Raw genomic sequence first — 13,246 nt, 5'->3', positions numbered from 1 at the left:
GTCTCTTAATTTTTCTTTGGGTAGAGAAATGTTTAAGATATAAAAAAAATTATATAGGTATAGATTATATTGCCTATCATTGAATTACTTCATGAATAATTTGAATTAATTCGTGGTTAAGTGCCATTATTTTTTCCTTTCTTTTAAAATACTGCAGAAGTAAGAATTTATTTAAAATAATGCAGAAGTAAGAATTTATTTAAAATAATGCAGAAGTAAGAATTGATCAAAATATAGTCGGTCTTCAATGATTGTTATTTCAAAATCAATTTTCAGAAGAACAGCCGATCAGATTGAACGGGGTATCCGACCAGATTTATACACATTGAGAAGCGGGGTAAAATAATCAGTGTACAGTATATCGACTAGTTAGACAATAGACCTTAATTAGGTGTCCCCACCAGTCCCCGGTCAATTAACAGGAAACTATACACGGGAACGTACAGTGACAGATTTTGATGATCTATTATTTTTACAAAACTTAAAATTTACGCAAGCATATAACAAATTAGAAATTATGATTGTATACAAAAAGACAATTATTTTGATACCCATAATGATATAAAAAGAATTAAAACTGAAGATGATATGTTACAAAAATAGTTTATAACTTAATTGTTACGTAAACATTGTCAAAAATCGTTAATATCCGCAGCATATTTATAAAAACTATAATCTGTTTTCTTCCCAATCGTTCTCTTTCGATGATATATTCCTTTTTAATAACAAAATTTTGTTATATCTGTTGAATTTCAATCTTTTCATGCTTATAAATCTGCGAATAACAGAACGAGGAATTCAGTTACTTAAAATCAAAAAGTTGTTTCACACCATCACACCGAACTCCGATCCACGGTTAAGGAATATTAACGTAATATAAAACTTTATCAAAATTTCTTTTTTTAATATATATATACAATATATATATATATATATATATATATATATATATATATATATATATATATATATATATATATATATATATATATATATATATATATATATATATATATATATATATATAATTATTCATATTATTGATTAATAAATATAATTAAACATCAGAAAAAAAAAATACATGCACAGGTACCTGTACATGTAATCATTCCAACAAGTTTTGCTAAAAATAAAGGTTTTATATTTCACATTACTTTCAACAGCCGTGATAGCTCAGTGATTAAAGCGTTCGCCTAAAAGATTAAAAAAAAAAAAAAAAAAAAAAAAAGTTCGCCTTCTAATCTAAAGGTCGTGGGATCGAATCCTGTTGGGAATGCTTTTTTTTTATTTTTTTTAAATTTTCTTTCTTTTACATTATTTTCGCCGAATTAACAAATGTATAAACTCGACATTTATAATTTTTGTGAAGAAATCATTATTAAAATAATATTGAACCCATAAAAGCAGTTTTATCGACTGCGTAATTGTGACTTAATGGTGGCTTAAAGGTGGTTTAATGGTAGCTTAATGGAGTTTGGACATTAAGCACCTATAAGTATGGCTTAATGGTGGCTTAATGGTGACTTAATGATTGTCTAGAAGCTACCATTAAGCACCTATAAGCCACCATTAAGCCACCAGTAAGCTACCTTTAAGCATCCATTAAGGACTTTGAGATGGCTTAATGGTAACTTAATGGTGGTGTATTTATTACTTAAATGTAGCTTAAAGGTGCTTAATGGTGACTTAAAGACAACCATTAAACCATCATTAAGGACCTATAAGCCACCATTAAGCCAAACTTATAGGAAGTGTTTCATCTTGTGATACCTATGAATCCACTGTACACTTTCTAGTTTTATCAAACACCTCAACACAATTCCGAGGATCAGAGCAAGATTGACGCTACATTGTGTTTATGATCAATTGTACCATAGTTAGCTGGGTTTTTTTTTCTTTTATTAAAACAGCCCCGTAGTACGCAAATTCAGTTTGGGGGGCACAGCCATACATTTTCAGTTGACAGTTGAGAGGACACAAAAATTCCTTACAAGCAAAAAAAAAAAAAAAAAAGAAAAAAAAGAAAAGGGCATCAGACGTTTTTATTGAGGGACTCAAGCAAATAGTATCTATTTTTCCTATAGTAATCTATATATCGGCAAAATTATTGGGGGGGGGGGGGGGAGGGGCACGCCCCCACCCCCGTGCCCCCGGTTCCTACGGCCATATAAAAGTGTAGATTATCTGTACATAACAAACAATATTATATGGGGTAACTACTACATATCAGAACAAAGCTTCGCTTTATCACCACTTTTATATTACTGTTAAGTACACGTTATCTGTATAAATGTATGCATAAATTGTCTGTTTATAAAACAGTTGGTATTTAAAGATATTGACGAAAATTCAATGTTGTGCCCGGGGTGTATGCAGCATGTTGCACCCGGTTAATCCAGATACCCAAATCGTATTCTGCTGATGTCTGTATCTCAATGATAATGTTCAGAAACCCTACAGGTACAGATACAGGCTTACACATTGAACTAATTTTCAGTTAAAGGGGGGGGGGGTTGCACATATTAGAAAGTCCTTGGTACGCAAAAAAAAAAGGATCAACTGATGTTATTTTCGATGGGCCCAACTGTAAATATGCTTTATTTTCTATTCTTGAGTAAATATTTGCAAACTAATAGCCCCTTCCCTCCTCCCCCATGCTTCAAAGAATTAAATCTATTCAACCATACTTTCATTCTGATGTATGTTTTCAACATTGAGTTACCTGTTTAAAGCTTAAGCATTAAATGTATTTATTTCAGTAGTAGATATACATAGAATACATCATTAGGTAAATGCATATTTTACCCTATCCAAAAGTAAATAATTAAAATGTAATTATAAACTGAAAACAAATGGCAATTGTTAAAACAAAATTGAAGAATAGTAATTCGTATATTTCTTTAATCGATTTTCGCATTGAAATCTACACTTGGGATAAGAAATATCTTAAAATATTCTACTAAAAATAGACTATAATAATATAAATTACAATTTTAAAGTATGAATATCATAATAGTACTATAATTTGTTCCTTGGCATAAATTATTAAAATAAAGAATTCAGAGCAATTGATATAAGGCAAATACATGGCCATTACATTGCCATTGCTACCTACCTGCAGGTAGAGGTATGATTACTTCACCGCCCCCCCCCCCCCCCCTCTTGTTTTATTACCTAAACACACAGGCAGATTTAACACCTTTAATCGAAGCAAACGCTGGTTAAAAAAAAAAAAAAAAAAAAAAAAAAAAAAACAATAGCACCATAAATGTGACACTTTTTACATTTATTTTTTGGGGCATAAGCAGCACAACTCAAAGCAGTTGAACAGGGAATAGCAAGTCTTGCCTTAGAGATCATATTGAACGACAAGGGTAAACAATTCTTTTTTCAAATGATATAAACCCATTCTCTGAAAATTTATGTGATTGTCAAGGTTTATGCAGGTAGCATTTTGCACTACCTGGACCTTTAAATGTAAGCAGACCTTTTCTTATACGCGCTGGACCTTTTCTTTAAAAAGTTATCGTATTAGCCCCCCCCCCCCCCTCGATCTTTAAACGAGGCGGAACAAATAATATGCAACACCGGTCAATCGGTAGGGGTTGCTTACTCCTCCATGGCACCTGATCTGTTTTCAGAGGTCTATTTTTGCTCTGCCCATAATCTGTTTTGATTAAATGAATTTTTCAGCATGATTACGGTTCAGGGGGTCGTGACATAAATGTACTTAAGGATTACGTTTACTCAATGTTACAGTTAACACAAACGGGTCGCCGTAGAATATGATGTTGTAAAATCGGTGACGTCATGATATATTAAATATAGAAAACATTAAGAAAATAAAGTGTTGATATTAAATTAAACGTAACAGTAAAGAATAATATTAATTTTTTTAACAATCCGGTATATGCAATTTGTAATTTGCGACATGCCGTAAATTTCGCGGCGAATGTAAACAGTCGTCTGTTAGAAAGAATGACGCGGTGGAAACGACAGGGGTTTTCAAAACAGAATAACAAATACACAAAAAACTCAGAGATCTTAAAATCTCGGTGGAAGTGCGTCCGGGACGACCACAGTTATTCACAGGCCGATCATCATCATCTTCCCCACACGGACAACAAGGAAACTAATTCCGATCAAGTACCCCACACGTACAACGATCGTGAAGTTCCCCACACAGCTGGATGCGATGTGATTGTTCATTCAGAGAGTTCTGGGTAAGCAACATGAATATTGACCATGCATGTGATCTAATGTATCTGCGTTCATATGATTATCACATATATTTTTGTTCAATTTCACGATCTATCTGTTGGGTGAATGCATGCATGCTGTAAACGAGCTAAACATTCTCAATTTTAATTTCACGCACTCCTGCCTAATAAAAAAAATAATACAGTCAAAAACAAAATTATGTTGAAATAAAAATATCTTACATTTTTTCCTCAGAGAAATAATAGAGAGAGAGAGAGAGAGAGAGTTTCTGACAGTGTGATGGTAATAGCTGGTGTCTTACATTGTCTTACTCTGACTAGAAATAGGCCTAATGTGTCAGTGTGTACTAAAAAATTAAGTACAATATGTAAACACTGGATCTGCAGCTGAAAACATGCATTCAAACAATACACATGTATGATTTTTTTTTTAAAAATTCACCAATTTTTCAAAGTCCTAAATTTTTATTGAATTTAAATGATTTAATTGATTGTAAATTTTGTGTGCAAATTCTTAATAATATTAATTATAGTACTGAACTAGTGAAATGAAATCATGAGGGTAATCTTAATATTGAACTTTGTAATTCATTTATTATTTTAAAAATTATTGTAGTTTTAGTTACAATGCACAAATTAATGTTATTCACATATTTCTACTTTATCATATGATAATTTTTAGATGAGGATAATAAATTGCACAGCCATCAAAATGATAAACAGAACTCCATGTCTACCTAAACAAAAACAGATTAAAAAAAATATAATATTAAAGTTATCTAAATGTTTATATTAGATATGATTCTTCATGGAGGGAAGGAAGGAGGGTGGTGGAGCTTGGGGTTCTGGCCGATGGATTGTCTGGCTGTAAACAGTGTGGATTGCCACTTCAGTTGTCTCACACCCAAGGAATACGCGATTGTGGCTTAGGTAGCTTTCTTCAGGTTCGGTGTCGAAATTTATGGTGTGGACATGTCAATGTGATTCCAACAGGAAAACGCCATGGTCGCATATGGGATGCTAATACTAAGTTAGCTACAGGTATAAATAAATGCATACAATTTAAAAAAGTATGTATTCAAATTGTGTGTTAATTGATTTTCATTAGGGCTGGGACGATACAACTTTTTCTATATCGATATGTATCACGATATTTGAGCCACGATACGATATGTATCACGATATGTGTAATTGGTTATAAAATCTTTTTTGGCATTGAAATAAACAAAATATTTCTTTGCAAAAAAAATAATTTATTCAAAATAGTTTTTTATATGTTGTAAAACAAAAATATTTTACTCAAGTGGTGTTAATTATTATTTATTTCATATCTATATTTATATTTTGCTTATTTATTTTATATATTAAACCCCTGGCCAAATGTTAAATAAACAGAGAAAAACAGCAGTCAGAATTTTTTTTGCGATATTTCGATATTTCTACATATGTATCAATATGCGTATCGTCTTCACAAAGAATTGATATTATCGATATCTCGATATATCGTCCCAGCCCTAATTTTCATCATCATGTAACATTTTTTTTTTTACAATTTAATAGGAATGATTCATGCTGGCATTGGCCCAGCTCAAGTAAATGACCTTTTAACATCTATAAATATCCCTGCTATAAGTACGAAGACCATCCAGAATAGACAAACAGAGACAGGGCTGGCCATTGAAAAAGTTGCTGAGGACACCATCCAACAGGTCTTACAAGATGAAATACTAGCAACAGTTGAGTAAGTATATACATATTTACACCCATAAAAAGTGATGGTAGATCTAATATGCCACAATATTTCCTCACAAAACTAATTTTTGGGTTTTTTAGCTCACCGGAGCCAAAGGCTCAAGTAAGCTTTTCTGATCACATTTCGTCTGGCATCCATCTGTCTGTCCGTCTGTCCATCTGTCTGTAAACTTTTCAGATTTTGGACCAATTTCAACCAAACTTGCCACAAAGTATCCTTGGGTGAAGGGGATTCAAGTTTATTCAAATAAAGGGCCACGCCCTCTTCCAAGGGGAGATAATTACGAATAAGTGAAAAAATAATGGCATCTTTTAAAAATCTTCTTCTCAAGAACCACTGGGCCTGGAAAGATGAAAATCATGTGGAATCATCCTCAGGTAGTGTAGATTCAAGTTTGTTCAAATCATGACCCTTGGGGACAGGGTTGGGCCACAATGGACGATTAAAGTTTTACATAGGAACATATAGGAAAAATCTTCTCAAGAACAGCAAAGACATGATTGGTCATATTTATGTGGAAGTATTCTCAGGTAATGTAGATTCAAGATTGCTTAAATCATGACTACCATGGGAAGGGTGGGGCCACAATGAAAGTTTAAACTTACAGGAAAAAAGCCACAGTTAGTCAAAGAAATATGTAAGCATCCTTACTTAGTATAAATTTAAGTTTGTTAAATCCTACCCTCTCCCCTTTTTAGGGGTAGGTCGAGACCACTAATGCATTTAAGCTTTTCAATACAGAACTGATTTTTGCTTTTTTCCTAGCTACAGTGCTCAGGTGAGTGATGTGGCCCATGGACCTCTTGTTGTAATCAGTATTTCAAAATAATTAATAATCATAGTAGGAGTAATAATAATAACAATAAAGAAAAATTCAAAAAAATAAAACAAAAACCAAAAAAAAGCATTTTTTTTTTCAGAACTGAAGGAGCTGAAGAATTAACGGTAAGCGTAGATGCTGGATGGCAGAAGAGGGGGAGTGGTCACTCATTTGATAGCTTTTCTGGTAATTAGCTGTTAGTCTGTAATCATAATGTCTGCAATTTACATGATATGAGAGGTCCAAGTAATAATTTTACCTTAAATTCCTTTTCATTTTAATTGAAGGACATTGCTCAATGATTGGAGAACACACCGGGAAAGTAATAGGGTATGAAGTTCGTAGCAAGATGTGCAGGATATGTGAGAGTGCTAAGAGGAATGGGAAAGAAGCAAAGGAACATGACTGTAGACAAAATTGGCAAGGTATTAGATACTTCAATTGAAATGAGTGTTTATATTTGAGATTAAGAATAGGATTTAATTGTTACCTTTTGGTTTTATATATATGTAATTGTTTATTTTTTTTTTTAAATAAACTGAATGAACTTTTACTAACCTGCTAAAATAGCAATTTTTGAAACTGAGAAATGCACCTGTACATATCTTTGAATTTAATTTTCAAATGTAATATTAATCTTACTTAAAATTTCATTAACTTAGTTTTTAAATTTGTTTTTTGATTTTTTTTTAGGAAGTTCTAAATCTATGGAGCCAAGTATGGTTATCAGCATGGTAGAGAAAAAACAGGACAAAGGAATAAAGGTGTCCACTGTTATAGCTGATGATGACACCACCACCATTTCTCGCTTGAAACAAAGTGTAAACCCAAACATTAAAAAAAAATGCGACAAGAACCACATTAGAAAAAATTTTTCCTCAAGTCTATATGCTTTGCAGAAAAAACACAAGTCCTTAACTGCAAAGGTAATCCACTACCTTCAAAAGTGCTTCAATTATCTACTAGCACAAAACCAGGGAAACCCAAGAGGAATAGAAAAGGCACTTGATGCCCTCTGTAATCACCCTTTTGGAAACCATGAGTCATGCAGCGATTCCTGGTGTCAGCATGTTAACAATCCGAAGCAAAGGTACTATTATACATATGACTATGTATGGACATAATTAGTATGTAATTCAGTATCAATTTGAAATAATGTATCTACATATACATTTATTATGTGCAAGCTTCATCTCGTCCATTTCCTAACCCTGATTTAATTGATTCAGTATATGTTCAAAATAAATTGAAGGTACTCTTCCTTGCCTTATGGAAAGCCCTTAACAGACTCGGACCTTCAAGATTCACTACATTCAATATGCAACCAATGGAAGCAGAACAGCTGTAAGATCTCCAGTCTGGGAAGCACCCAACCAAATGAGTCCTTCAATAGGACTGTGTCACTGAAAGCTCCGAAAAACCACTACTTTAGCGGCTCAGCTAGCTTAAACTACAGAGTAGCAGCATCTGTAGCAGAAAAAAACTCTGGAGCATCTTATCTTGTTGCTGTGAGTATATATAAATTTATGAAAAAATATTATTTTATGAAAATTTATGTACCAAAATGTTATATAAATATTAAATGGAATATAATCTCAAGCTGTAAAACTTTGACAAAGATGCTTAAAAAATAGAAAAAAAAAATTGATCATAAGATATTATACAATTATGGACTCTTTCGGTGGTGAATATGGTTTGTTATTCACCAGAAAAATATCAATATTGACCTCGGCTTTGCCTCGGTCAATATTGATATTATTCTGGTGAATAACAAACCATATTCACCACCGAAAGAGTCCATAATTGTTTTATTATATAGTCCGGATTTGAATAAATAAGACATTGAAGGCTGCATGATGATACAACTTTCATTTACGAACTTTTGTCGTGGAAAAATTAAAATAAAAATGTCCAGATCACAAGTTATAGCTTTTTGCTGTTTTTAAGACATCGAAATGTTAAGAAAATAACCCTGCAATAGGCTTGGCTAATGTTTTTCCTGCTCAGATACACAGCTGGCTCCGGCCGTTGCAACCAATTGTTTAGAACGTTGTTTGAGGTGTTGATTGTGATGTCGCAATGCCGCTGAACGCGCACCGACCCTTCGGTGAATACAGCTTCAAAACCAGTGAATATGTAGTGTTTTGAACTGTTTGTGTTTGTATAGATTATATAGGGACTATAAATAGACTATATAATAAATATGTGTATGAGCAATATTTGTAATTAAATTAACATTACAAGCAAACCATATAGCTTTTGCACTAAGCTGTAGCACTACCTCCCTCCTAATGTTTAATGTTATTTTTGTCCTAACAGGTAAACAAAAAGATCGGGTTATCTCCTGGAAGGTTTACTAGGAAGTTGTGCTATCTCAGGAAATCCCAGTCCAGGAAGAGAAAGGCGATCGCCAAAACTAAGGAGGCGAAGAGAAGAAGACATGAGCTGAAGGCTAGGAGGTAATGTAAAATAAGCTCTCTTGAATGATGCAAACATATATTAGTTATCAGTTTGATTTTTGAAATACATGAATTTATATTTATAGACTAAGCATTTTTTTCCTCATTCTTAAAGATCCTTGTGTACAACTAGTAAAGAAATTCATGAAGGATCCACATATGAATCTGGAATAGGGTTAGCTCCTCAACAAGCTAACATCATTACAGAAATTCCAGTCCCACGCCCAAGACCACAGATGGAAACAGTTGATGTTGAAAATCACACACTTATCTTATTTGATTTAGAAACAACAGGATTAGGTAATGCATTTAACACAATTTAAATGTTTCAATTTTTTTTTGTGCAAGAAGTTTATATAGATATTTTCTCAAATTCAGTTTCTTCAAAAGAACCATAATTATATCCCTGCTCGGAAGAAAATGATGTATACAGTTTTACCCCTGTAAAGTTTCTGTCAGTTTCTGTGTGTGCACCTTTCAATAAATTTTTGTCTCTGTTTTCTCAGCAACTACTCATGATGTTTTTAAGTCTCTATTTAATGTTTATAGGCATGCCATGTGGTGGAATTTATTTCTGTATAAATCCATATACTCCACAAGCAATTATTAATGTCAGTTGGCCTTGTGAGAATGTTTTTTATTTGTTCATTAGACATAAATAGTGATATTTTTCTTTTAGCTCGCACTTCTCATATTGTTCAGTTGGCAGCTGTACAGAATGAGGATAGATTTTCTACATACATTATTCCTAAGAAGTCCATAAGGCCAACAGCTTCTGAGATAACAGGACTCTCTGTTAGGAATGGAAAACTCTACCATAACAACGAAGAAGTGACTGGCATTTCTCTGATGGCTGCATTGGATTCTTTCTTGAAATTTCTCGAAAAGTATAACAATATCATTTTAGTTGGTCTCAACATTAAAGTGTTTGATTGTCCAGTGCTTTTTAGAGCTCTTGAATCATGTTCTATGTTATCAAGATTTTCAAGAAAAGTGAAGGGATTTATGGATACAAAGCTTTTATTTCGAATATCCCATCCAAACCTGAGCTCTTATAGCCAGCAAAATCTTGCAGAAAGTCTTCTTGCATGTTCATATGAAGCACATAATGCCCTTGAAGATATTTTAGTGTTGCAAAAGTTGCTAGAATTAGTGAATTTATCAGATGATAAGCATAAGTGTGCAACATTTTCATTTGATTATGCTATGAATGTACTATCTTACCAAAAGGAAGTTGACAAAAATTTTCCTTCCTTACAAATTCTTGTTCAGAAAAAGGTGTTGAGTGTGTGTATGGCTAAAAGAATAGCTGGAAGTGGATTAGATTTTGATAGTTTGAAACTAGCTTACTCTAGAGATCAGATTGGTATCCATGCATTGTTTACTGAAGTGTGTAGCAACAGTTCTGTGAGGGTGACAAAGTCGAACAAAATTATTGAGGCTGTGAGCTCTCTTTTTTCTGTCGTTAAATGAAAGTTAAATATATTATAATGTGCAATGTCTTGATTTAAAGAAAAGCAATTCAATTTGATTAATAATTTATTTCCATCAGTTTTTTTTAAAACAAATTTAGCAAGTTTATTATTTACCAGTTTATGTAAGAAATTGACAGCTAGAATGTTCATGATAATTCCTGAAATAGAGAATCAATCTAAGTGAAATTATAAATAAATTTAATTTTTTTGACAAATCCATTATGTATGAAGATTTCATTTTGAAATCATCGATCTGTATAGGTTTTTGATGTGTGCTGTTAAATAATAGATTACCAATATTCATCTCACAATTATATTTTATACCTACATGTAATTAGTGATTGAGACTTGCCTAATGTAGTCTTATGTAGTATGATATAACCTCCCAAAGAGGTAATGGACTGATAATATAATTGTGCAAAGCCCATTATATAAGTTAATTTGCCTCCAATTTATAAGTTATAGTCTGTTTCTAAAGATATTTTACACTTTTTAAATCCATATCAATCTTGTAAGATGTGATTAGGTAATTAACATGTTGAATTTTTTTATTCCTGGCATTTTCTTATGTAATTAAAAAAAGTCACAAAAAGAAAACATATAGATATTGAATTTAATTCATATTTATGTGCATAACTTTTTTTGAAATCTAACATTGCAACAGGTGTAGTACTATATCTCTGAAATACATGTATAAATATTTTATTACATTTTCTTACATTTTAAAGTCATCAAAAAATGTATATCAAAATGTTGTTGTACAAAATATTGCACTTATTAATCAAGCTATGACAGAGGAAATTCTGATTAAAACTTTTCAATTTAATGAAAAACCAAGATTTTTTGTTATATATTTACAAAGCTGTATATTTCTAATACAGTGATGCATTTGAAAATCTTATTTAGTTAAAAAATTATCAATATTTTTCATATTTTATTTTAAATAAAAATATAGTGGTTGGCAATGTGAAAAAAACTGATTAAAAATTTTCAAGTGGAAATTTCTGAAAAATTTGACCATTGACCCCATATACATTTTATACCAATAAAATAAAGAGAATTTAAGTCTTATAAAAGTATGATTTATTTATTGTTCCTATCAGTGGGATTTTTTTAAATTCTTGATGAAAAACTGGTGGAATTTTGAAAATAATAGATGAAATTCGGACTTTAATAATTTTAAATTGGTTGACCCAAATCTGAAAATTATTTGGTATTTTGCACCAGTTACTATGATAAAATACATTTTATATTCCAAAAGATTTATGATACTACTCATATTTTGCTTGAAAAGAAAAAAATGGCTATAGTGTAGAATTTGGAGGAATTTTCCGGGAAATCTTGGGAGGCCAATAGCAAAAAAAGTAGGTCATTGACCTAGATATTCCAAAGTGGAAAATGACACTACTATTGGGGTTCTTTAATGTACATTTGTTGGTTTGTCCCTCCTATCAGTGGAATGTTTTTTATTCTGAGTAAAGGTATACCTTAAGTCCAAGACCATGCTAAAGTAGGACTTAAGTACAGTCTTAAAACTTAAGACCATAACTAGAAGCGTGCTAAGATTTGACAATCTAAGCAAAACTTAGGCAGTCGGTAGAGGTGACTTAAGCATGTTTTTAACTTCTTTAAACACATATTTAGAACTATTCAAAGGTTGACTTTCGACGTCAAAACATTCATCTAATCATAGTATACATTAAAGAAAATAATTTTCTCTATTTAATATTGGTATATATAAGAATTTTATTTTTTCGTCGGGGGAAGGGGGAGGGGGGTGATATTGATCACTGATTCCAATTTCACTCTCTAAATGACATTCATGTAAAGGCAAAATTTAATTTTTTGGGATACGATTGAATGTTAGTGGGACCTAGGTTATATACACTAAGCATTATAAGTTAATTGTACACAGTAATCATGGATTTTTATATTCAAAAATGAGATGATATAAATTTATATATAAAAAAAAAACACACAGAAAAATTGTCGTTGAATTAAAGGGTGCTTACTAGAAAACTAATAAAGAGTGTCTGCTTAAATTAGATTAAACGTAGAATGCAACAAGCGTGGATTCAGACAGAGTTCACTAATATAAGAGAGAGAGAGAGAGAGAGAGAGAGAGAGAGAGAGAGAGAGAGAGATGTAGGAGGTATACGAAAAATTATCTTCTTTTCCATCCTTGATTAGAATTGTAAATAAGTATATCATAAAACGTCTGCAATCTTTGCCTGCCGATATGGGCTGATTCATCGGAGTAAAAAGAATTTAATATGTCCCTATTGTTTTATTAAGAGTTTCAATTTCAAGTACATAGACGTTCGGTTATCGCGCAATGTCTGCGAAAGTGACAATTTGAAAGCAAGTGAACCTTTTTCAAAACAAAAGAATAACGACAAACATTGCAGTCTCTAGTGATAAACAATATTCATGCATTTACAGTGAACCACTATTCTGTGTCCGTGCAATATTTATTTTCAAATATTCAGACTAATTTTAAACAGAATGTTTTTAATACG

At 31.9% G+C, this 13,246-nt stretch overlaps 1 protein-coding gene across 1 annotated transcript; it reads left to right on the top strand.

The window, feature by feature from the left end:
* The first annotated feature begins 3,978 nt into the window (after positions 1-3,978).
* On the top strand, positions 3,979-10,725 carry LOC133176854 (uncharacterized). Its single transcript, XM_061311916.1, has 10 exons — positions 3,979-4,223; positions 4,996-5,261; positions 5,781-5,961; positions 6,894-6,979; positions 7,081-7,218; positions 7,487-7,883; positions 8,046-8,301; positions 9,113-9,252; positions 9,368-9,552; positions 9,932-10,725. Exons 1-10 carry the CDS (start codon positions 3,979-3,981, stop codon positions 10,723-10,725), a joined length of 2,688 nt encoding a protein of 895 aa, XP_061167900.1.
* The last annotated feature ends 2,521 nt before the right edge of the window (positions 10,726-13,246 follow it).

This window comes from Saccostrea echinata, unplaced genomic scaffold (genome assembly GCF_033153115.1).
Source record: "Saccostrea echinata isolate AGI-Se365-2 ecotype Australia unplaced genomic scaffold, CSIRO_AGI_Sech_v1 ptg000083l, whole genome shotgun sequence".
Taxonomy (NCBI): Eukaryota; Metazoa; Mollusca; class Bivalvia; order Ostreida; family Ostreidae; genus Saccostrea; species Saccostrea echinata.
The sequence above is the reverse complement of the archived record's forward strand: the minus strand, read 5'-3'. Positions and strand labels throughout refer to the sequence as shown.